Below are 26,365 nucleotides of genomic sequence, written 5' to 3' on the forward strand. Positions count from 1 at the left end.
TTAGAAGCCGCTGTCATCTTTGAGTCGGCAGCCTTCTCCATACAGCGCCGCAGCGCGTGTCAGGTCCGGCCCTGCTTGCCCGAAGCCGGGCTAAGGGCTGGAAAAATTCACCTGCCCAGCGCCCGAAACTGCATGTCCCGGGCGTCGGGCGATAGGAATTCCCCATCCCTGAAGTATCGACGGAAATTTACCACTAACAAAGTAGAATATGTCACAAAAAAACAAACAAACATTCTCTGAATCCAATTCATAAGTACAAGCATCCCAGAGTTATAAATGCTTAAAGTGACAGTGGTCAGAATTGCAAAAAATGCTCCCGTCCTTAGGGTCAAAATTGGCTCAGTCCCCAAGGGTTAAGATTTCTATTTTGGATTTTAAAGAGTCTAAAAACTTTTAGCATGTCAAAAGCTTTGATTGATCAAGATCTCAGAGCCCACTGATCCGGAGAATGAGGGGGGATAAGCATTTGGTAGCACACGTCACTCTGTGACTCACAGCAATTTCTATTTCGTGGGCCCCATTAAAAAAGTTTATGGGGTCGTCTAGTGAAGTAGGACATAAATTACTGCTAGCTGAGGAATGACGTGCATAACCGCACGCTTCTCCCCACTCTTTCTAATGATCGGTGAGGTCTTAGCACAGAGACCCTGACCGATCAAAACTTTTAACATGTCTCTGTGACAAGGTTTTTTGAAATGACAGGAACACTAATTATGTATCTAAGTTGAGGTCTCTGCTGAAGAGCCATTAGCCCAGACCTCTGAGAAAGCTCCATGGTTGAAACATGTCAGAGGGGCTATTTGTGTTGGTATTTTATATTTAATTATTGCTAGAGGTTTGCAGGTGGACTGCAGGCACCGCCTTGTCGATTCTCTATACTTAGTGTGGCACCACGAGTGTATATCATTTTCATCATATAGTTGTCATTACACTAGTTTATACATTTTTATTTCCTCTAGCAATAGTGGCATTTTCGGTATTTTGGTATTTTAGTCAACGGTAATAAAAGTTATGTTATAGTTAGTTTTTTTTTTTTTTTTTTTTTTATTGTTACTTTGGGCATTTGAGTAGTGGGTCTGTTGAAGAGCACCCTTTTCTCTGCTTCAGGAACCGGAGGGAAATTGATGATAAAAAGATGAACAAAGTATGAAGGGTCAGCTCAACAAATAACGAGGAATCCGTGGAGCATAGGAAACGCTAGTATCTTTATAGTGGAAGCTGCGGCAGACAACTCAGCCGGGTCAGATAATCCAGAAAAGAAAATGGTCTCCGGCTCCCATAAAAAAGTAAGTTTATTACAAAATTCTTAAATCATACAGTGTGTTATAAATCCAAAAATGTAAAACCAACACATCCTCGAAACGAGATGTGTTGGTTTTACATTTTTGGATTTATATCACACCGTATGTTTTAAGGATTTTCTAATAAACTTAATTTTTTTATGGGAGCCGGAGACCATTTTATTTTTTGGTGAAACGGATGATAAAACCGATCCCATTTATTTGGCAAAGACAGTTCACATTCATTCTCCACCTCAAGTTGGACGCCGGATGGTTGGACACAGCGCACAAGATGTGTTCCTCTGTCCTGCTTTCAGAAATAATCGACGACAGATGCTAAACAATTGATGATAACTGATGCACGTCGTCATCAGTTGTGTCAAGTTTTAGGCTGGGTTCACTGAGCCGGATACTGGATATATGCGACCCTAGCCATAGGCGTATAGGAATGAGGGAGAGTAGCATTCCAGTTAAATGTGAATTTCTATACAGGGTTAGAGCTGTTTTTAAAGCAAAAGAATCCCTAAATATTCCACAGGGCTAGTATTGCCCAATGTTACAAATGTTAATAAATTATATTCATCTGAATTAACTAAACTAGACAAATATTAAAGGAAATCTGTCATCAGTGTCACCTGCATTAACCTGTCGGTGACACTGATGACAACAATACTTACCTGGTCCTGTTCCGTGCTGTGGCTCTTGTGCAGTATCTTCCGCTCCGACTTGGAACATGGGCGGAACTTAGTGATGTCGCCGCTGCTGTTTGCTAGCAGCGTGACTTAGCAGAGAACAGCAGTAGGGACATCACTAATGTGGTACGCCTTGGTGGGTGTATGGTAGTTGGGGTATTGTTTCGGTAGATGAGGGGTTAATGTTAACCCTATAGTTCGTGACGCCAGGCTGGGGGCTAGTATGCTGAGGTAATTCTCCGGCCTATCGCCGCCCTTCCCAGTAACGATAGGTGCATGCATAAAATGACTGAAAGTCCACAAGGTACTTGAACTTGGATAACTTTACTGAACGGCTTGCGGTACATCCAATGCACAATAACAGTCTCAAGAATACAGTCTCTATATAGTGCAATGACTGACAGTTACTCCGGACCTTGACTTTAGATACAGTCTCTGAATTTAGGGTAATTTTGCAGATCCGTCCGGATTTAGGGGATAGATAAGGTCCGGTGATCTTGCAGAGTGCTTAGGGATTGATACACCCTCAATTTAGAATCGATCAGCCGTTGCCGCAAGGCTCGGGCCTAACTCACTGCGGGAGATAGCTGTATAGGTCCTTCCTCGTCAGGAGCGCAGGAGCAAAGAGGAAGAGCAATGGCCGCCGCTCCCTTATATGGGCAGGGCCACTTTCACTGGTCCAATTAACTGTCACTCACCGTTACAAGGAGTGATGGGAGATATACGTCATAGGGGCCTCCAAAGGTCCTGAAGCACAAAACCATAGAGTTCACCTGATCACGTGGCCCGCAGGTCCTGCTACGTTATGGACAGGTACTTAACTATTTATTTACATTTATTCAATCCTATAGATATAAATCCCAAATGGTTACTGGATAATTACTATCTGGATGAGAGGTGACTAGGGGTGAACTAAACAATAAGGACCCTAGTAACTCTGGCTAAGGGGACCTATATACAAAAGGTACCAGATAAGATACGGTACCGGGACACCACACTAAGCTCCGCCCATGCTCCAAGTCAGGCTTGAAGTGGAAGATACGGCGGAAGATTGCGGAAAAAACAGCACGGAATGGGACCAGGTTAGTATCTTTGTCATCAGCATCACCAGGACTACCTGCCTTTACTGATAAGTTAGTGCAGGTGACACGGATGACAGGGGTTATCCAGGGAAAAACTTTTTTTTATATATATATCAACTGGCTCCCGAAAGTTAAACAGATTTGTAAATTACTTCTATTAAAAAATCTTAATCCTTTCAGTACTTATGAGCTTCTGAAGTTAAGGTTGTTCTTTTCTGTCTATGTGCTCTCTGAGGACACGTGTCTCGGGAACCGCCCAGTTTAGAAGAGGTTTGCTATGGGTATTTGCTTCTAAACTGGGCGGTTTCCGAGTCATCAGGGAGCACTTAGACAGAAAAGAACAACCTTAACTTCAGAAGCTCATAAGTACTGAAAGGATTAAGATTTTTTAATAGAAGTAATTTACAAATCTGTTTAACTTTCTGGAGCCAGTTGATATATACAAAAAAAGTTTTTCCTGGATAACCCCTTTAAGAACTGATTTTACATTCTTTATTTTTTACTGCATTATGATATATCAGATAAGCACCAAAAAAAATTAATAAGTAAAAACCACCACATGGCCTGTTTTCAAAAATGCACTAAATAACTAAACAGGGGAAGAAACAAGCTGTTCCAGTCTTATCTCTTAGCATTCCACGCAGCCTGAGATCAGTGTAAGCATAAACAGTTGTGCCCATGTGTCAGCTATATTAGCAAATAGAACACAAGTGGAATAAACTAGAGCAGAATAGAGGGGAGGAGTTGACCACAGCAACCTATTCGACACACTGGAGCGAAAAAAGTGACTTGTGCCACGCTGCATGTGTGATATCCATTGTTGTATACTAGGGGCCGTCCTCCAACTGTATACACTGCATGTGTGGTATACATTGTTGTATACTAAGTGACACCCTTTAACAGTATACACTACATGTATGATATCTATTGTTGTATACTAGGGGCCGTCCTCCAACTGTATACACTGCATGTGTGATATCCATTGTTGTATACTAAGTGACACCCTTTAACTGTATACACTGCATGTGTGATATCCATTGTTGTATACTAGGGGCCGTCCTCCAACTGTATACACTGCATGTGTGATATCCATTGTTGTATACTAGGGGACACCCTTTAACAATATACATTACATGTATGATATCCATTGTTGTATACGCTGCATGTGATATCTATTGTTGTATATGCTGCATGTGTGATACCCATTGTTGCATACTAAGTGACATCCTCCAACTATATACACTGCATGTGTGATATCCAGTGGTGTAAACTGAGGCCCGTCCTCCAACTGTATACAAACCCTGTATACATGACATGCCAATATCCCTGCTAGGCCTTATGCACACAAGCATATTATAAACAGCTAATATACAGCTATCATTGGCTTCTCTGGAGTCCCACTGTCAGAAAAGTAGGATGTTTGATAAAAATGGAATTCATTTTCAGCACCAGGCTTTTTAATACAATTCTGCGAGAACACTGACTATTTATTACATTGAGGACTCTGGCCCAGGAGCCTTTCTGCACACAGTGGGTGAGATTTATGAAACTGTCTAAAACAAACACTGTTTCCCATAGCAACCAAATACAGCCCATATTCTGTTCTTAAAAGGAAACTGTTGGCTGTATATCCTGCTCAGAGCTGCAGACATGGGCAAATAGCAGTGCTGAGCTGCAGCATGCCCATTTCCTCCCTCCCCCACCCCAAATCTCTGTACGTCTATTGGAGGCGTGGGGAAAAGGGGAGTCATGCATGCAGAGTATTGATGCCGCATAAAGACAGTTAATATGGCTGAGCAACAAATAAGTTCTGCTATTCATTAACTGGTCACTGTGCATTCTACATGGGGCATTAGTTGGGCCATTTGGCTGATAAATGCCCGTGTGAAAGGACCTTCAAACGTTTATGTTATAGCCACTAATAAGAATGACTGATAGCTGAGGCTCCCGAAGGTGGAAATTTACCTACTGAGAACCCAGTGACCTCTGCTTGCTTAATCAAACTGACTACTTTGGCTTTTTAAATATTTTTAGGATAGGATATTCTTATAAATTGATGGCATATTACCGGGTTATGTTGCGTGAGGTTGCAAGCTTTGAGATCGCTATCATTCATAAAGGTAAAAGGAAAGCAGTGATAAGTGTAATGCTTCGCCCACTTACCTGTTTTTCCCTGACAGGGAGCCAGAAGTGCTACTGTGGAGGGAGAACTCAGCAGTAGAATGCAGTGCTGCAGCATGATTGCATCCCCTTTATTCTTACTATCAATGGTGGCCCCATAGGTGGGAACCTCACCAATCCTAAAGGGAGGGCATGTCCTAAGAAACTTTAAACAATTGTGAAAACTCATTGGGGGAGATTCAAAGCATGAAGAATTTTTTATTTTTTTTGTGTGTGCAGCGCTTTGGTGCTTAACCCCTTAAGGACCCGGGGTTTTTCCGTTTTTTGCATTTTCGTTTTTTTCTCCTTACCTTTAAAAAACCATAACTCTTTCAATTTTGCACCTAAAAATCCATACTATGGCTTATTTTTTGCACCACCAATTCTACTTTGCAGTGACATCAGTCATTTTACCCAAAAATCTACGGTGAAACGGAAAAAAAAATCATTGTGAGACAAAATTGAAAAAAAAAAAAAACGCTGTTTAGTAAATTTGGGGGGCTTCCGTTTCTACGTAGTACATTTTTCGGTAAAAATGACACCTTATCTTTATTCTGTAGGTCCATACGATTAAAATGATACCCTACTTATATCGGTTTGATTTTGTCGTACTTCTGGAAAAAATCATAACTTCATGCAGGAAAATTTATACGTTTAAAATTGTCATCTTCTGACTCCTATAACTTTTTTATTTTTCCGTGTATGGGGCGGTATGAGGGCTCATTTTTTGCGCCGTGATCTGAAGTTTTTAGCGGTACCATGTTTACATTGATAGGACGTATTGATCGCTTTTTATTTATTTTTTCATGATATAAAAAGTGACCAAAAATGCACTATTTTGGACTTTGGAATTTTTTTTACGCATACGCCATTGAACGTGCGGTTTAATTAACGATATATTTTTATAATTCGGACATTTCCGCACGTGACGATACCACATATGTTTATTTACACTTGTTTTTTTATGGGAAAAGGGGGGCGATTCAAACTTTTATTAGGGGAGGGGTTAAATGATCTTTATTCACTTTTTTTTCCTCACATTTTTTTTGCAGTGTTATAGCTCCCATAGGGACCTATAACACTGCACACACTGATCTATTACATTGATCACTGGTTTCTCATAGGAAACCACTGATCGATGATTCTGCCGCTTGACTGCTCATGCCTGGATCTCAGGCACTGAGCAGTGATTCGGCGAACGGACAGCAAGGAGGCAGGTAGGGATCCTCCGGCTGTCTTGTAAGCTGTTCGGGATGCCGCGATTTCGTCGCGGCTATCCCGAACAGCTCCCTGAGCTAACCGGCATGCTTTCACTTTAGATGCGGCGTTCAACATTGAACGCCGCGTCTAAAGGGTTAATAGCGTGCGGCACCACGATCAATGCCGCACGCTATTAACCACGGGCCTGACCCACTATGACCTGACCCGTTATAGATCGGGAGCGGACTCATGACGTACGCGTACTTCATGGGTCCTTAAGAGGTTAAAGGGGTATTCCAGGAAAAACTAATTTTTATTTATTTATTTATTTATTTATTTATTTATTTTTTTTAATCAACGGGCTCCAGAAAGTTAAACAGATTTGTAAATTACTTCTATTAAAAAATCTTAATCCTTTCAATAATTATAAAGCTGCTGAAGTTGAGTTGTTCTTTTCTGTCCGGCAACAGTGCTCTCTGCTGACATCTCTGCTTGTCTTGGGAACTGCAAAGAGTAGAAGAGGTTTGCTATGGGGATTTGCTTCTACACTGGGCGGTTCCCGAGACACGTGTCATCAGAGAGCACTTAGACAGAAAACAACAACAACTCAACTTCATCAGCTCATAAGTACTGAAAGGATTAAGATTTTCTAATAGAAGTAATTTACAAATCTGTTTAACTTTCTGGAGCCAGTTGATATATTAAAAAAAAAACATTTTTTCCTGGATAACCCCTTTAATAAAAAGAGTCACACAGCTGTATTTAGCAACTTTTTAGCACCAAAGCACCACACCGTCGATGTCAGTGAAAACGCTTATAACCGTGAATTTTGCATCTGTGGATGCATTGGTGCCCAATTTATAATTGCGACTTTCCATGGCAAAGTCGTATAATTTTGAGCAGAGACCCAAAGTTTGCTGCAAATCACCACTACCAGGAGACCACGTTAAGGAAATTACTGTGGTACGCTATTTGTGCAAGTCGTGTATGGCTGCGTAAAGTTTATCAAACGAACTGTGACTTTTGCTAAATTTAGCAAACGACTGCACATAACCAGTGGGGGGGGAATTATTGTGAGGGACGCGTACCACAGTCATGATTGAAAAATCTCCCCCATTTTGTTTATTTTATTATTATTAGTATAAATGCCACTTGTATCAGGCCTACTGTATGCAGATAAGGCCCATTCCCACATATCCAGCAAAGATTCCCTCTGGCACAGTAGTAAAACACTGGAGGAAGACTAATGCCAGATCTATGCCCAACGTTCTCAATGGGGTCATACCTGGCATCTAGCAAGCAAACGGAAACATTGGACTACTCTAGGAGAACATGACTTGCAGCATTTTTTTTTAGCTCCTTGAACCTTTTCCAGTATTAAAATAAATGAGGGAAAAGCTTGAGGACAACTTATACATTTTAGGCTGCATTCACAGCTCGTTGTTGCCGTATCCGGTTTCATTGAAAAAAAACGTATCGAACCGTATATATAGACATTTCATTGTAAACCATATGCCAACCGTAGCATCATGTGTCCCAGTCAAAAAACGTATCCAACCTGTATACGGTTATTTTAAAATGGAGTTCTATAGTAGCCGTATTGAACTGTATGTGCGTACGGTTACATCCGGTTTGCACAATACTGTTTTTCATATATTTTATTTAATTTTTTGGAAATTCAATAAAAAAAAAAAAACTTTATTTAAAATGTTGACAAACATAAAACCGTATCTGTTTTTTCCCCCCAAGGAAAACGTATTAAAACGTATGCAAACGTATAAGGTTTAAAAACGTGAGGAGGCATATATGGTTGCATACGTTTCGGTCTGGTTTGGAGACATACGTTTTTTGTACAGAAGCGGGACCCGTATTGCAAAAACGAGATGTGAATGCAGCCTTACACAAGTTCAAGTGAGTTTTTGCATAAAATAAATTATCTAGATCAGTGGTCTTGAACTTGCGGACCTCCAGATGTAGCAAAACTACAACTCCCAGCATGCCCGGACAGCCAACAGCTGTCCGGGCATGCTGGGAGTTGTAGTTTTGCAACATCTGGAGGTCCGCAGGTTGGAGACCACTGATCTAGATGAAACTCCTATCTGAACCCAACCTGACTTCACAGTCTAAACCTTACAAGGTTTGACCTGTTCTATGCATGAAAGAATGACACTGTGACCCAGTGGTGGCAGAACAATGACAAACACCTCCCAACGTCATTGTCCCTCTGGCTCTAGAATAGTAATTACCGTCTTCAGAAGAATTTCCTCTGGAGTCGTCTCACCCTCCTCAATATACAGGAAACGGCAGCAAAGGAAGAAGTCATAAAGTGGGACAAATGGCTACAAAATGTTCTTGTCCATACAAGGTGGAGTCATACAAAACCAACACACAGAGCTAGAACCCAGTAGTATAGTATCTAACCCAGGCCCCGGCAGCCATGTGTCTGCTGCTGTGTTGTGCACCATCTCTTGTTGCTGTTTACAGACACCATCCTGACAGGGACAGTAAAGCCATGTGGAACCCCTCTCCTGGGTGTTGTCAGGCAGTGATAACACTTTAGCTGCCAGCCAGAGATAAGAGCACTGGCAGAGTCAGCATCTCACTCTGTGCCCCAGGCACTAAAGAGTGTGGTGTGCTGTGCTACAGCTGGACTGACAGCTTCTGACCTAGGAAACAATGGGGACCCAGAATTTGCACTGTGAACCTTTTATATAAAAATAAAAATAAAAAACAGCTGGGACTATACACAGTTCATCACCTAGGTCAGTGTTTCCCAAACAGGGTGCCCCCAGTTGTTGCAAAGCTACAGCCTTCGGCTGTCTGGGCATGCTGAAGGATGTAGTTTTGCAACAGCTGGAGGCACCCTGGTTGGGAAAAACTGACCTAGGGTTTTACATAGGACTGACCAACCCACCAGCTGGTGTGTACACACATTACAGAGCTCAGCACTTGGCGCCTTACATAGGACTGACCAAGCCACCAGCTGGTGTGTACACACATTACAGAGCACAGCACTTGGCGCCTTACATAGGACTGACCAAGCCACCAGCTGGTGTGTACACACGTATTACAGAGGTCAGCACCCAGGGTCTTACATAGGACTGACCAAGCCACCAGCTGGTGTGTACACACGTATTACGGAGGTCAGCACCCAGGGTCTTACATAGGACTGACCAAGCCACCAGCTGGTGTGTACACACGTATTACGGAGGTCAGCACCCAGGGTCTTACATAGGACTGACCAAGCCACCAGCTGGTGTGTACACATGTATTACAGAGGTCGGCACCCAGGGTCTTACATAGGACTGGCCAAGCCACCAGCTGGTGTATACACACACACATTACAGAGGTTAGCACCCAGGGTCTTACATAGGACTGACCAAGCCACCAGCTGGTGTGTCCACACATATTACAGAGGTCAGCACCCAGGGTCTTACATGGGACTGACCAAGCCACCAGCTGGTGTGTCCACACATATTACAGAGGTCCGCACTTGGAGTCTTACATGGGACTGACCAAGCCACCAGCTGGTGTATACAGACATGTAGCTGGGTACAGGACTGCAGGCACACTGTCACTCCCCATCCTCTCACAGACAGTAATAGGATAGCTAGCTCTGCTCGTGTAGGGGTGAGGTGTGGGGTTACCTGGGGGTCCGGCGGAGTCTGCCCTTCTTCATCAGGTGTATCTTCTATGAGAACTTTGCTCTTGTTCAGCTTCCACATGTCTGAGGTCCCGGGCCTGTGTACGGAGAGGGGGACAATGTGGAGTCACGACAGGCAGATAACACTTCGGCTACAGTAAAACTTTACACAGGGCTCAGCAGTAACTCCATCCCAGACACAAGAGCCCTCCAGCGCCTGCTCCACTTCCAGCATCCCGGGGAGGAGGAGGAGGAGGAGGAGGGGTGGGTGATGGGGGAGGAGCGGCCGGGGAGGGCTCACGATGGGATGGAGATAAGACACCGGGAGATACATGAACAATGAATGGAATGAGGGGGAGGCGTGACGTCACAGCCGGGGCACCACTACCTCACCAGTCCTGGGAACATGGCGTCTGAGGGAGACACCTCGGGGAACAGGAGAAGGACATCCTGGAAATAATTGCCTTATTTTCATAATAAACTGTAATGTATATTGTGTTTACAAACATAGTGCTTCATTTATAAATAAAAACTGTGTCTGCTTTTCCTGTTATGTGGTCTGTTCATATATATATATATATATATATATATATATATATATATATATATACACATACATACATACAAAGGGCTCAAATCCTACAGGAACGCGTGGGAACAGAGTTCCTGCACTTTTTTCACAGCAGGAACAAGGTTTCCATTAGCAGGAGTCCTGCAGGACCAGCCCTTATGTGGAAGACTTGGCCCCTGCATATATATATATATATATATATATATATATATATATTTATTAAAGCCCATAGGGCTGTATTTGCGCGAGGGGGCATAAGTATTTTACGCCCCCCTGCACCTCTAGGTGGGGCTTATAGGGATTAAGTGAGGGGCGTGAGTATATAGTTCCCCCCTCTACGTTCAGGCGGGGCATATGTGAAGTTTGCGGAAGTTTACGGGAGGTTTATCGTTTGAATCTCCCACCACTCTTCCGGCCCCAATGCTCCGACACCCGCTCACTCTAACAGGGCCTTGACGCTAGGGTCTAAGTCAGGTGGTCCGGTCTTGGCATCTTGCGCAGCCCTGACTGCTGCCTCACGGCAAGATGCGTGGCTGCTCAACACCTGTGGGTAATGTATTGTTAATTATTTTATGGGGTCGGGCACTGGCGATTGCTCCGGCTATAGATTGGGTAAACTTCGGGACCGGAGCGGTAGTTTAGGTCAGTATTACTTACATGTATGTCGCCTGCTGTGAAGAAAATATGAGGGGGGCAATGCGAGTGCAGTGCGGTACCTAAGTAGTGATGTGGGAGAATGCAGGTGGCGGCGCCACTCTAGGTAAGGAGAGGTTGTTGCTGCTCCTGAGTGAGTTGTCGGACAGCCCACTTCCTGGCTCCCATGTGGCCGTCACGGGGGGCTAGGAGGCAGCGGACCTCTGCACACTTTAATCCGTGTTTCCACTGGTAGGTTCACTGCGGACCATGGCTGCAGGCTCGCCCTGCTTTCTCCGGGGTCGTATAGTTCAGCGAGTCCAGAAGTTTATAGTAGTGATGAGCGGCACTGCCCATATTCGAATTTGCAATATTTCGCGAATATATAGACAAATATTTGTCCTATATTTGCAAATTTCACGTATTCGTTATATTCGCATATGTGAATATTCGCGTATTCAAAGAAAACAGTGAAGGGGTGGGCAACTTTACTAATGGTTGCTAGGGCTGTTGTTAACCTCTGACAAGTGTATTTGCATCATTCTAATTGGCCCACAAGTGAAAAGAAGGAATATGCAAATTTTCACATATGCACATATACAAATATTCACAAAAAAAGGGAATATTCGCAATTTTTTATATATATAGCGAATATATTCGTAATATTCGCAAATTTGCAATATTTGCGATAAAAATTCGAAATGCAAATATTCGCACCCAACACTAGTTTATAGCGGCCGGAGGCATGGATTGTATATTGTAGTGGTATTGGTGTTGCATAATGGTCTTGCCAGTACATTTTCCCATGGCGCCTGGCACACTGTAACGAGCGTCCAGAGGTGGTCAGGTATTTTCTGTGAGGCTTGCTGCTCAGGCTGCAGCTTTGATGTCCCTTTAGGTAAAATAATTTCCAAGGTAAATGTCAATGTTTCTATCACATATTACTGCTTCTAGGTAGACTACTTGTCTGTACAGAAGTGAAGGGGTTATGCATTATATGTCAAATCATAGCTCCCCCTCTTTTTGTCCAGATCTACTACCTATTTATAATTTATTTTTTAAACATACGGTCATAACGTACACCATTCTCAACTACATTTGTAGCAGTATAGTGCATGCATTCATGTTTTCTGTGCAGTGCATGCACTCTTGGCGTTGGAACCATGTTTTAGCTCATAGCGGTTTATGTGCTGATGCATATAAGCTACAACGATTATACCATATAAATGCTATGTACACTCGTAGCATCAAACCCTCAGAGCGGCTTATTCTGTCATCATACGGTCACAGCATTTATACGGCACATACACTCATAGCATTTGTTCCGATTATATGTTTGTAGCGTTTATTCGGCACATACACGTATAGCTTTTTACTGCACATACGCTTAGCATTCATATTACACATTTGTGAATGGCACTTATGTACGTGCACACACATTCATAGCATTTATTTTGCACATACATCCATACAAACAGGGTGGGGTGCTTGCGCTCGGGTGGAGGGAGGTGGTATGGGGGAAAGGTGATAGCGTTTGTGCTGTGCTGTGTGCGCTTGGGGGCTGTGGTTGGTCAAACACTCATTGCATGCAGGCTGTACATACGCTCATAGCTTATACTGTTTATAAGCTTATAGTTTTTATATTGTTCTTACGCTCATTGTATTCATGCCGTACATACACTCATAGCTCAACTGTTTATCTGATTATAGCATTTTATATTGTTTATAAAGTCTTTTTATTCATATCATACATACGCTCATAGTTTTTTCTGGCAGGCGTTCTAGCAGTTACAATGTTCACTCGCTCGTAGCGTTTACTAGTGTTGCTCGCGAATATTCGCAATTCGAATATTATTCGCGAATATCGCATATTCGCGAATTCGCGAATTTCGCGAATATAGCGCTATATATTCGTAATTACGAATATTCGTTTTTTTTTTTTTTTTTCTTCACAGTACACATCACAGTGATCATCCCTTTCTGCTTCCAGCTTATGTGGTGTAAAGAAGGCTGTAATACTACTGTGTAAGACTGACGTGCAGAAATTCGCATATGCGTAAATTAGCACATGCTAATTTCCGCATATGCTAATTTTCGCATATGCGAATTTTCGCATATGCGACTTTTCGCCGCATGCGTTAATTTTGTATATGCAACTTTTCACATATGTTATTTTCGCATACGCGAATATTCGCATATGCGAAAATAAAACGAGGGTATAACGAATATGCGAATATTCGCGAATATATGGCGAATATTCGTCCATATATTCGCGAATATTCGCGAATTCGAATATGGCCTATGCCGCTCAACACTAGCGTTTACCATACATAAGCTCATAGCAGTTTTTTTGTGTTTCATACGCTTGTAGCATCGTTACTGTTTGTTCATAGCATTTCACTGTACATGCTCATCGCATTCATGCAGTACTTACACTCAGTGTGCTGGTTATTGCTGGTAGGTTTATTGTTCATATGCTCGTTGCATTTATGCAGTACATACGCTCATAGCTTTATACTGTTTGTAAGTTTATAGTAGTTATACTGTTCATATGCTCATTGCATTCATGTAGTACATACGCTCATAGCTTTAAACTGTTTATCTGCTGATAACATTTATATTGTTCATATGTTCACATAGCATTTCACTTCACATATGTAGGTTGATACTGTTTTTTACACTTATAGTATTTATACTCTTCATACTCTCATTGCATTCATACAGTACATACGCTCATAGTGTTATGCTGGTTATTTGCTTGTAGCAGTTATATTGTTCATATGCTCATTGCATTCATGTTTGACATACGCTAATAGCTTTATTCTGTTGATACGCTTATAGTACCCTGTTTCCCCGAAAATAAACCCTTCCCCGAAAGTAAGCCCTAGCAGGATTATCAGGGTGGGCTGCAATATAAGCCCTACCCCAAAAATAAGACCTAATTAACTGGCAGACCGCGGTCCAGATCCGGACCTTATCCACCAGTAATGTCCACAGAATTGGTGCTTGTCAGGTATGCCATAGAGCTATCCCGTCAGTTTCCCTTTGAAGTGATTGTGTAGAAGTAGAAATGGAAAAAAAAGGCCCAGAAGAGGCGCCTTGTGCGTTACCCTTGGAAAAACAGACAGGTGAGGAGGGGAGTCGAAGACTCTATAGAATGGCTGCTCACCTTGAACGTATAGTAAATCCACATATAGCCTCAATTTGAGGTGTATAAGATCCTGTGCAAGCCCAAGGTCTCAGGAGGCAACCAGAGGAGATCCTGTTATGGAGTTCAAGGGATAGAAAAGAAGACCTTGATAAAGGCGCCCAGGTGTCCAGTGAAAAGTATCTCAACCAAATAAAGGATGTGAATAAAAGTTCTTGTTTATTGAATAAATATAACAAGATAAAAACAATAATGCATTTCGGGGTATAGCAACCCCTTCATCAGATTGAAAGATGCACCTCTATGTGGGGCTTATAGGGATTAAGTAAGGGGCTTGAGTATATAACTCCCCCTTCTACGTTCAGGTAGGGCATACGTGAAGTTTGCGGAACCCTCCCAACCCTCCCTTAATTTATTCTTTAATTATAGGGCATGCCCTCTATAGGCGTGCCCTCGTATGCGGTTTATGGCACACCTCTGACCGCTATGCTAAGTTTAAGTTTTGGTATAGGTATGTATGCAATGTTTTCAGTCACTAGTACATGTCTGGAGCCCTGAGCACAAATATATATATAATATACCCTGCCCTGTGTGTGTCCAGTAAAGATCTTGCCACCTAAGCCTAATACAAGCCCCTCAGTCTACAGTATGCCCCACTATGTAGGGCCCATGCTTCTTTACACACAGTGTTATCAGTCCCTCTGATCATTACCTGAATGGTCACACACTATCTTGGCAATAGGGTGTATATGAATAAAGTATAAACACCACTAGACTCAAGGCACCCTATGCTATTACATCATATTAAAAACTCAGTACTAATCCTATTTGAAGGAGTTATCCATCAATAGTTTTTTCAATAAAAGGGTCCAAACTGTGTGATAACGTAAAACAATCTTGTACTTACCTCCCTTGCTCTCCCTTAGCCTTTGGTATCACTGCGCCCAGTCTCCTCTGAACTCTTCCCACAGCTGCAGACAATACGTCACATTGCCGATAAGCCAATCATTGGTGAGGAAGGACACTATGCCTTGTAAATGGTTCCCTGCTTATTTTTGCCCCCAAAATTTGCCACTTTTGTGCAACCCCTATACATTTAAATTTTGCAGAGTATTCTAATTGTCCCAGGGAAATGCAGAGTTTACATTTTGGGCAAAAAATGTTTTGTATAAATGTGCAATACTTGCTCTCAAAACAAATGGCTAAATAGCTGCATGAGAAGACTCCTCTGCTGTGTACAAAAACCTGCTTGTGTAGAAGGCCCAGTATCAATGCAGGGTATCCATTATGGCCAAACATATGCATGTTCAATAGCAATATGCTTATACATATTTGGCATGACTCAAAGACGCAGAAGCTTTAAAAAAAAAAAAAAAAAAAAAAAACTGCCTTCAGGGGAGGCACACACTTAGCTCAGAATACATTTAAGAAGAGCACAACACCTTAAGGGCACATCAGTATGTAATGTAGGCTATTTTTTGCTGGTATCAGCCATTTTCAATGTGTTTCATCAAGTGAGAGGAACACAATCCGCAGTGGATCGTAAATGTATTAACCAAAGTGTTATTTACAGTTTACCTTTCATTTGCAAAAACTTTTTATATAATGTAGATAATGACAGTATATACATGTTTTACATGTTTTACAATGATTGAAAAATGTGTATGTTTTGGGTGAAAAAATCCTGGCTTGTCTCTGCAGCTATTGCTTGTGTGTCTCTTTGCAAAGACAAAATGCAGGAAGTCTTGGCAATAAGCAGGGCTCTGTGCGCCGGGGACAAGCAGGGCTCTGTGCGCCGGGGACAAGCAGGGCTCTGTGCGCCGGGGACAAGCAGGGCTCTGTGCGCCGGGGACAAGCAGGGCTCTGTGCGCCGGGGACAAGCAGGGCTCTGTGCGCCGGGGACAAGCAGGGCTCTGTGCCCCGGGGACAAGCAGGGCTCTGTGCCCCGGGGACAAAAATATACCCATTTTTTATTAATGTATTTAACAAATATACATATAATAGTATTATCTACATTACATAAAACATTTTTGCAATGGACTGGTAAAAAAAAAAACTTCACAATAAAGCTATTGTCTTCTGGTATCTATAGCTCGGTTTCTGCTTTCTCTGCTGTCTTGGGACATAATAAAAATTTATAGACAACAGAGAACAGACCACATAACAGGAAAAGCAGACAAAGTGTTTGTTTGAAAATAAAGAGAGACAATTGTAAAAACAACACAGTTTATTGTATTACAAAATTAGATTAACACCTTTTTTCCCCTTTTCTTATGCTGCTTCCCAAGGTAAGTACATAGAGACCATGGAATGAGGTTGTGTACACAGTAAAAGCCTTCAGGACCTCCATGTTTATACTGTGTCTTATCAAGTATATCATGGTATAGTGCAAGGGAACGGGCCAAGGAATAACATGTGCTGTGGCACTGGGTCCTGGGAACTGGGCAGCTATATATAGAGCAGAGAGATGGACACGTGGGAGAGCTGGCAGCAGTGTCTGCCTTACGTTACATGGCACTCTGTGACTCTGTGGGGAATATCCCTTTGTACGCCCACTGCCTACATTTTCTATAGGCTAGCAGTGCTGTATGGTCACTATTTTGTAAATGCGAGGCATGCTACTTATATGTAGGGAAATTAAAGGTGTTATTCCAAAATCAAAAGTTATCCCCTATCCACAGGACAGGTGATAGCCATCTGATTAGTGGGGGGGGGGGGGGTCTGACCACTAGCACGCCACTGATTTCGAGATCAGAGGTCAGTTGTCTCCCAGATATATATACAGGGGACAACCATGACATAAATAGAATAAGATAACCACATACCAGTAACAGCTATAAACCTCCCCCAACCTGGGGCAGCCATAAACCCCCACAACAATGACAGTTATAGACCACACCCCTATAACAGTGGCAACCATTGCTTCCTTCATAACCATGACAGCAATAGATTCCCTATAAAACAACCATACATCCCCTCATAAATGTGACAGCCATACATTGCCCACAACACTAATAGATCTTCCCCGTAACAGTAACAAAAACAGATCCATCATAGTGACAAGCACAGATATGCCAGCAGGGACAGATGTATATCTGTCCCCATAAGAGTGACATACATAGATCTTCCAGAACAGTGACAACCATGGATTCCGAACACCCCCCCCCCCCCCACCACCTACATTACTGTGACAATCAATCCCTCCCCATAACAGTGAAAATAAATCCCTACCCTTCCATGAAAGTATATGTATCCTTATAAAAGTGACAATAGTTAACAGTTACAGCCTCTGCCCCCTCCCACATTAGTGACATCCACTGGACCCTCACAGTGTGCATAACATAGGACCTCCTTAGAAAGAGTAACAAGATCCTCAGAATAGTATTAGCAGGATCCCCATATTATGGGGCCAGTAATAGGGACCACACTTAATCCACTCCTCTAACAGCTGACTTATTACTAAGTAAAGAACAACATCACTAGCAGACACTGTGGCACATCTTTCTGTGCATGACACTGCCCCCCTGCAGAATTACAGTGCATTGCAGTACGTTGCTCTGACTGCTCATCAGTTGTCTGTCAGATAAAAAAAAAAAATTATGTTTTTGCATGACACATCATGAACCATTTCCCCCTAAAGAGTGAGGTACAGTTTTACATTTTAGCTATGTTTTGTGTATCTACATGTAAACTTTGAATTAACAGTAGCCTAATATTTAACTGCAAACACCATGCAAAGTGTGAATAGAAGTAAAACAATGGTACGCACCGTCCGGTTTCTTCAAGTTTATTGTAACAACTTGTGATATACATGAGACAAACAACAGGGAGACATCACTGTGTGTGTTTCGTACGACGCAGCATACTTTTTCACGCTTGAGAAAGTGCGCTGCGGCGTACTAAACAATTGTTGCGTTCCTCCTCTCGCCGCACACAGTGATGTCTCCCTGTCATTTGTCTCATGTATACCAGTGAAGTTGTTACAATAAACTTGAAGAAACCGGATGGTGAGTACCATTGTTTTACTTCTATTCACACTTTGCCAGATATCGGATGTGTTTCTCAAAATAGAGCAACGCTTATCCGGACATATACTGAATAGGCTCCAGCAAGGCAGACCCCTCCCGTAAGTTGACTATTGGCTATTGTAACACTCACGTTTCAGTAGACTGGAACACTGATGATAGAGGATCCGCTGGACCTGTCTGGTAGATGACTCGGACCGTACCAGGGAGCGGAGTCTAAGGTGCCGATTGTTTTCACCAGAGCCCGCCGCAAAGCGGGATGGACTTGCCACAGCAGGCAACACCCAGGTCGCTACCCCTGGCACGGCTTAACCACACAGGCGGCTGAGGAGATCCGAGGCACAGGTGGGATAAGGCAACTTGTGGTCTGGATAGCAGGAGGTTAGGGTTGGCAGCACAGTAGCATAGTCAGGAATGTAGCAAATAGTCAGTAGAAAGGCGGCAAAGGAGCAAAGTCAGGTCACAGAGCAAGGGTATGATACACGGCAAGGCAATACAGAGGAATGCTTTCTCTAAGGCTCTAGGGCAACAAAGATCTGGCAGGGAAGTGAGGGGGAGGAAGAATTTATCAATGAGCCACAGGTGTTACTTCACTAATGGGCGCACTGGCCCTTTAACTCATAAAGCTCCAGCGCGCGCCCTGGGGGACAGGGACACGTGTGCCGGAGCAGAGAGGCAGAGGCGGGGGCAGGAGAAGCACCAGGTGAGTGACGGGCTGGGATTCGCATGCGGGCGCGTCACGCAATACGAATGCCAGCCCCGCCGGCAGCAGCAGGTAATGGGACCATGCGCTCACGGCCAGCGTGTGCGGCCGGAGCACATAATGTAACAGCTATTTATGCAGGTAGTGCCAGATCTACTTCTCGAGTACTGGACTTTGTATTTGATGTTTAATGATTGAATTATAAATAACAAAGTTTAGTTTTAGCATTTTATAATATTATTATATAATACATAACTGTGTCCGAAATGTAATGAGAAAGCAAATGGCATAAAATTTTTTATGTTTTGGTTATTTGACAGACCTTTTTCCTCTTCAGGGCATGTTCATATGGAGTCTTTTGGAGCTCATTTGGTGTGTAATATGGAAGCACGCAATGATTGTCCCATGGTTTGTAAAAGCGTATTCCGAGAGATCTTTTAAATTGTATTTTTAATGTGCCCAACGTAATAGGAAAACATAAAAAACATATACTTACCTATCTCAATCCGTCTGCCACTGTTCTCCTAGAGCCGATCCAGTTGCACAGCACTTGCTGTGTGTTTGGGGTTGTGTGTACACTGCCTGTTCAGCCAATATGTGACTGGCTGAGAGAGCAGTGCAAGGGCCAATGCCAAAACACAGCAAGTGCTGTTCAATGGGACTGGCTTAGGGAGAACTACTGTGACAGGAGCAAGGAGGGTAAGTATATCATTTTTTTATTTTCCCTGTAAGAATATATTTTTTTTGTTTTCCCTAGGCTAGGTACATTAAAAAGAAAAATCTACTTTAATGGTCTAAACACAGCAGTTCACTTTAGCAAATATTTTGTCAGTGTTTTTTTCTAATATGAAGGCCATGCAACATATTTCATGCTTATTCTGTGCAAAAAGAAATCTACAACAAAATATGCACTCAAAAGTGTGGAAATACACTGCAGAAATCCAGGACCATCATTGGGACATACTCATACAGTGCAAAAATGTAAATAAGCTGAACTACAATAATACAGGGGAATACGCAACTACAGTGACCCCCCGACTTATGATGGCCCCGACATATGATCATTTCAACATATGATGGCCTCTCAGAGCCCATCGTATGTTGAAGGCAGCATCGACATATGTTGCTGCTGTGTGTCGGGGCCATCGTACAAACAGCTATCTGACAGTGCTGACAACTTCAGCAACTGACAGATAGTTGTTTAATGTGCCCCGTGTACCCCGTTCTGCCTCCTGTTACTCACATGCTGTCCTGCTAACTCACGCAGGCTTCCACTGTGAGCTCCGTGTAAGCCCCACCCCCAGCGCAGCCATAGCCAATAGCCTGCAGCATCTTGCTGCAGGCATCCAATGAGCTGCTGGCTGCCCTCCCCTTCCTTTCCTATAGAGCTGTAGTCGGCAGGATCGTAATGGAGGACATTCTGTCCCCCCTGAAGGTATTTAAAGAACTGTACAGTACTGTATGCGATGTCACACATCACATCCAATACATATACACACTATACACCCCATACATCAATGTTTCCCTATCAGTGTGCCTCCAGCTGTTACAAAACTATAACTCCCAGCATGCCCAGACAGTCGATGGCTGTACATGCATGCTGGGAGTTGTAGTTGTGCAACAGCTGGAGGCACCCTGGTTTGTTAAACACTCCCCATACACTCCACATACAATGGTCATCCCAGAACCAATTAGCAGTTTCCCATAGAGATATGTATTCAACATACAATGGTTCCGAGGCCCCAGAACCAATTACCATTTTTACATAGACATATGTACTTGACATATGATGGTTTCAACATATGATGGTTCTCCTTGAACCAATTAATATCATATGTTGAGGGACCACTGTATATAAGTGACTAATAGGCAGGGCCAGACAGACAAAACAGGCATTGAAGAATAAGAAGCCCATTTTTCTGGTGGGGGTCCAACTGCTGGGACCCTCACCAATCACCCAATCAGCTGTTGTTGTTACGCCGAGCGCTCCGGGTCCCCGCTCCTCCCCGGAGCGCTCGCTTCACTCTCCCCGCTGCAGCGCTCCGGTCACATCCTCTGACCCGGGGCGCTGCGATCCCGCTGCCAGCCGGGATGCGATTCGCGATGCGGGTAGCGCCCGCTCGCGATGCGCACCCCGGCTCCCGTACCTGACTCGCTCTCCGTCTGTCCTGTCCCGGCGCGCGCGGCCCCGCTCCCTAGGGCGCGCGCGCGCCGGGTCTCTGCGATTTAAAGGGCCACTGCGCCGCTGATTGGCGCAGTGGTTCCAATTAGTGTGTTCACCTGTGCACTTCCCTATATCACCTCACTTCCCCTGCACTCCCTTGCCGGATCTTGTTGCCATTGTGCCAGTGAAAGCGTTCCTTGTGTGTTCCTAGCCTGTGTTCCAGACCTTCTGCCGTTGCCCCTGACTACGATCCTTGCTGCCTGCCCCGACCTTCTGCTACGTCCGACCTTGCTTCTGCCTACTCCCTTGTACCGCGCCTATCTTCAGCAGCCAGAGAGGTGAGCCGTTGCTAGTGGATACGACCTGGTCACTACCGCCGCAGCAAGACCATCCCGCTTTGCGGCGGGCTCTGGTGAAAACCAGTAGTGGCTTAGAACCGGTCCACTAGCACGGTCCACGCCAATCCCTCTCTGGCACAGAGGATCCACTACCTGCCAGCCGGCATCGTGACAGTAGATCCGGCCATGGATCCCGCTGAAGTTCCTCTGCCAGTTGTCGCTGACCTCACCACGGTGGTCGCCCAGCAGTCACAACAGATAGCGCAACAAGGCCAACAGCTGTCTCAACTGACCGTTATGCTACAACAGTTACTACCACAGCTTCAGCAGTCATCTCCTCCGCCAGCTCCTGCACCTCCTCCGCAGCGAGTGGCCGCTCCTGGGTTACGCCTATCCTTGCCGGATAAATTTGATGGGGACTCTAAGTTTTGCCGTGGCTTTCTTTCCCAATGTTCCCTGCATCTGGAGATGATGTCGGACCTGTTTCCCACTGAAAGGTCTAAGGTGGCTTTCGTAGTCAGCCTTCTGTCCGGAAAAGCCCTGTCATGGGCCACACCGCTCTGGGACCGCAATGACCCCGTCACTGCCTCTGTACACTCCTTCTTCTCGGAAATCCGAAGTGTCTTTGAGGAACCTGCCCGAGCCTCTTCTGCTGAGACTGCCCTGTTGAACCTGGTCCAGGGTAATTCTTCCGTTGGCGAGTATGCCGTACAATTCCGTACTCTTGCTTCAGAATTGTCCTGGAATAATGAGGCCCTCTGCGCGACCTTCAAAAAAGGCCTATCCAGCAACATTAAAGATGTTCTGGCCGCACGAGAAATTCCTGCTAATCTACATGAACTTATTCACCTAGCCACTCGCATTGACATGCGTTTTTCCGAAAGGCGTCAGGAACTCCGCCAAGATATGGACTCTGTTCGCACGAGGCGTTTCTTCTCCTCGGCTCCTCTCTCCTCTGGTCCCCTGCAATCTGTTCCTGTGCCTCCCGCCGTGGAGGCTATGCAGGTCGACCGGTCTCGCCTGACACCTCAAGAGAGGACACGACGCCGTATGGAGAACCTCTGCCTGTACTGTGCTAGTACCGAACACTTCCTGAGGGATTGTCCTATCCGTCCTCCCCGCCTGGAAAGACGTACGCTGATTCCGCACAAAGGTGAGACAGTCCTTGATGTCTACTCTGCTTCTCCACGTCTTACTGTGCCTGTGCGGATGTCTGCCTCTGCCTTCTCCTTCTCCACTGTGGCCTTCTTGGACTCTGGATCTGCAGGAAATTTTATTTTGGCCTCTCTCGTCAACAGGTTCAACATCCCGGTGACCAGTCTCGCCAGACCCCTCTACATCAATTGTGTAAATAATGAAAGATTGGACTGTACCATACGTTTCCGCACGGAGCCCCTTCTTATGAGCATCGGATCTCATCACGAGAGGATTGAACTTTTGGTCCTCCCCAATTGCACCTCGGAAATTCTCCTTGGACTTCCCTGGCTTCAACTTCATTCCCCAACCCTGGATTGGTCCACTGGGGAGATCAAGAGTTGGGGGTCCTCTTGTTCCAAGAACTGTCTAAAACCGGTTCCCAGTAACCCTTGCCGTAACTCTGTGGTTCCTCCAGTAACCGGTCTCCCTAAGGCCTACATGGACTTCGCGGATGTTTTCTGCAAAAAACAAGCTGAGACTCTACCTCCTCACAGGCCTTATGATTGTCCTATCGACCTCCTCCCGGGCACTACTCCACCCCGGGGCAGAATTTATCCTCTCTCTGCCCCAGAGACTCTTGCCATGTCTGAATACGTCCAGGAGAATCTAAAAAAGGGCTTTATCCGTAAATCCTCCTCTCCTGCCGGAGCCGGATTTTTCTTTGTGTCCAAAAAAGATGGCTCCCTACGTCCTTGCATTGACTACCGCGGTCTTAATAAAATCACGGTTAAGAACCGCTACCCCTTACCCCTCATCTCTGAACTCTTTGATCGCCTCCAAGGTGCCCACATCTTTACTAAATTGGACTTAAGAGGCGCCTATAACCTCATCCGCATCAGAGAGGGGGATGAGTGGAAAACGGCATTTAACACCAGAGATGGTCACTTTGAGTATCTGGTCATGCCCTTTGGCCTGTGCAACGCCCCTGCCGTCTTCCAAGACTTTGTCAATGAAATTTTTTGTGATCTGTTATACTCCTGTGTTGTTGTATATCTGGACGATATCCTAATTTTTTCTGCCAATCTAGAAGAACACCGCCAGCATGTCCGTATGGTTCTTCAGAGACTTCGTGACAATCAACTCTATGCCAAAATTGAGAAATGTCTGTTTGAATGCCAATCTCTTCCTTTTCTTGGATATTTGGTCTCTGGCCAGGGACTACAGATGGATCCAGACAAACTCTCTGCCGTCTTAGATTGGCCACGCCCCTCCGGACTCCGTGCTATCCAACGCTTTTTGGGGTTCGCCAATTATTACAGGCAATTTATTCCACATTTTTCTACCATTGTGGCTCCTATCGTGGCTTTAACCAAAAAAAATGCTGATCCCAAGTCCTGGCCTCCTCAAGCAGAAGACGCCTTTAAACGACTCAAGTCTGCCTTTTCTTCGGCTCCCGTCCTCTCCAGACCTGACCCTTCCAAATCCTTCCTATTGGAGGTTGATGCCTCCTCAGTGGGAGCTGGAGCTGTTCTTCTACAAAAAAATTCTTCCGGGCATGCTGTCACTTGTGGTTTTTTCTCTAGGACCTTCTCTCCAGCGGAGAGGAACTACTCCATCGGGGATCGAGAGCTTCTAGCCATTAAATTAGCACTTGAGGAATGGAGGCATCTGCTGGAGGGATCAAGTTTTCCTGTTATTATCTACACCGACCACAAGAACCTCTCCTACCTCCAGTCTGCCCAACGGCTGAATCCTCGCCAGGCCCGGTGGTCTCTGTTCTTTGCCCGATTTAATTTTGAGATTCACTTTCGTCCTGCCGATAAGAACATTAGGGCCGATGCTCTCTCTCGTTCCTCGGATGCCTCAGAAGTTGAACTCTCTCCGCAACACATCATTCCACCTGACTGCCTGATCTCCACTTCTCCTGCCTCCATCAGGCAGACTCCTCCAGGAAAGACCTTTGTTTCTCCACGCCAACGCCTCGGAATCCTCAAATGGGGTCACTCCTCTCATCTCGCAGGTCATGCGGGCATCAAGAAATCTGTGCAACTCATCTCCCGCTTCTATTGGTGGCCGACTCTGGAGACGGATGTTGTGGACTTTGTGCGAGCCTGCACTATCTGTGCCCGGGATAAGACTCCTCGCCAGAAGCCCGCTGGTTTTCTTCATCCTCTGCCTGTCCCCGAACAGCCTTGGTCTCTGATTGGTATGGATTTTATTACTGATTTACCCCCTTCCCGTGGCAACACTGTTATTTGGGTGGTCGTTGATCGATTCTCCAAAATGGCACATTTCATCCCTCTTCCTGGTCTTCCTTCTGCGCCTCAGTTGGCTAAACAATTTTTTGTACACATTTTTCGTCTTCACGGGTTGCCTACGCAGATTGTCTCGGATAGAGGCGTCCAATTCGTGTCTAAATTCTGGAGGGCTCTCTGTAAACAACTCAAGATTAAATTAAATTTTTCTTCTGCATATCATCCCCAGTCCAATGGACAAGTAGAAAGAATTAACCAGATCTTGGGTGATTATTTGCGACATTTTGTTTCCTCCCGCCAGGATGACTGGGCAGATCTCCTCCCATGGGCCGAATTCTCGTATAACTTCAGGGTCTCTGAATCTTCCTCCAAATCCCCATTTTTCGTGGTGTACGGCCGTCACCCTCTTCCCCCCCTCCCTACTCCCTTGCCCTCTGGTCTGCCCGCTGTGGATGAAATTTCTCGTGACCTTTCCATCATATGGAGAGAGACCCAAAATTCTCTCTTACAGGCTTCATCACGCATGAAGAAGTTCGCGGATAAGAAAAGAAGAGCTCCTCCCGTTTTTTCCCCTGGAGACAAGGTATGGCTCTCCGCTAAATATGTCCGCTTCCGTGTCCCTAGCTACAAGTTGGGACCACGCTATCTTGGTCCTTTCAAAATTTTGTGTCAAATTAATCCTGTCTCTTATAAACTTCTTCTTCCTCCTTCTCTTCGTATCCCTAATGCCTTTCACGTCTCTCTTCTCAAACCACTCATCCTCAACCGTTTTTCTCCCAAATCTGTTCCTCCCACTCCTGTTTCCGGCTCCTCGGACATCTTCTCTGTCAAAGAAATCTTAGCTTCCAAAAAGGTCAGAGGGAAAACTTTTTTTTTAGTGGACTGGGAGGGTTGTGGTCCTGAAGAGAGATCCTGGGAACCTGAGGACAACATCCTAGACAAAAGTCTGCTCCTCAGGTTCTCAGGCTCTAAGAAGAGGGGGAGACCCAAGGGGGGGGGTACTGTTATGCCGAGCGCTCCGGGTCCCCGCTCCTCCCCGGAGCGCTCGCTTCACTCTCCCCGCTGCAGCGCTCCGGTCACATCCTCTGACCCGGGGCGCTGCGATCCCGCTGCCAGCCGGGATGCGATTCGCGATGCGGGTAGCGCCCGCTCGCGATGCGCACCCCGGCTCCCGTACCTGACTCGCTCTCCGTCTGTCCTGTCCCGGCGCGCGCGGCCCCGCTCCCTAGGGCGCGCGCGCGCCGGGTCTCTGCGATTTAAAGGGCCACTGCGCCGCTGATTGGCGCAGTGGTTCCAATTAGTGTGTTCACCTGTGCACTTCCCTATATCACCTC

The 26,365-nt window shown here is 44.9% G+C and overlaps 1 protein-coding gene across 2 annotated transcripts in view; it reads right to left on the bottom strand.

Annotated features, from left to right (window-relative positions):
• Positions 1-26,365, bottom strand: part of TDRP (testis development related protein) — a 165,785-nt gene that overhangs the window by 87,367 nt on the left and 52,053 nt on the right. Inside the window, exons 1-2 of one of the 2 annotated variants that reach the window (XM_056565674.1) lie at positions 11,286-11,301; positions 10,062-10,155 (exon numbers count right to left, since the gene is read on the bottom strand). In XM_056565674.1, coding sequence (XP_056421649.1) covers positions 10,062-10,155; positions 11,286-11,287 — 96 coding nt within the window. In that variant the 5' untranslated portion in view covers positions 11,288-11,301. Of the gene's footprint in view, positions 1-10,061; positions 10,156-11,285; positions 11,302-26,365 lie in introns of those variants that run through there. The other variant, XM_056565675.1, reaches the window with a different exon arrangement.

Source organism: Hyla sarda, chromosome 3 (genome assembly GCF_029499605.1).
Source record: "Hyla sarda isolate aHylSar1 chromosome 3, aHylSar1.hap1, whole genome shotgun sequence".
Classification (NCBI taxonomy): domain Eukaryota; kingdom Metazoa; phylum Chordata; class Amphibia; order Anura; family Hylidae; genus Hyla; species Hyla sarda.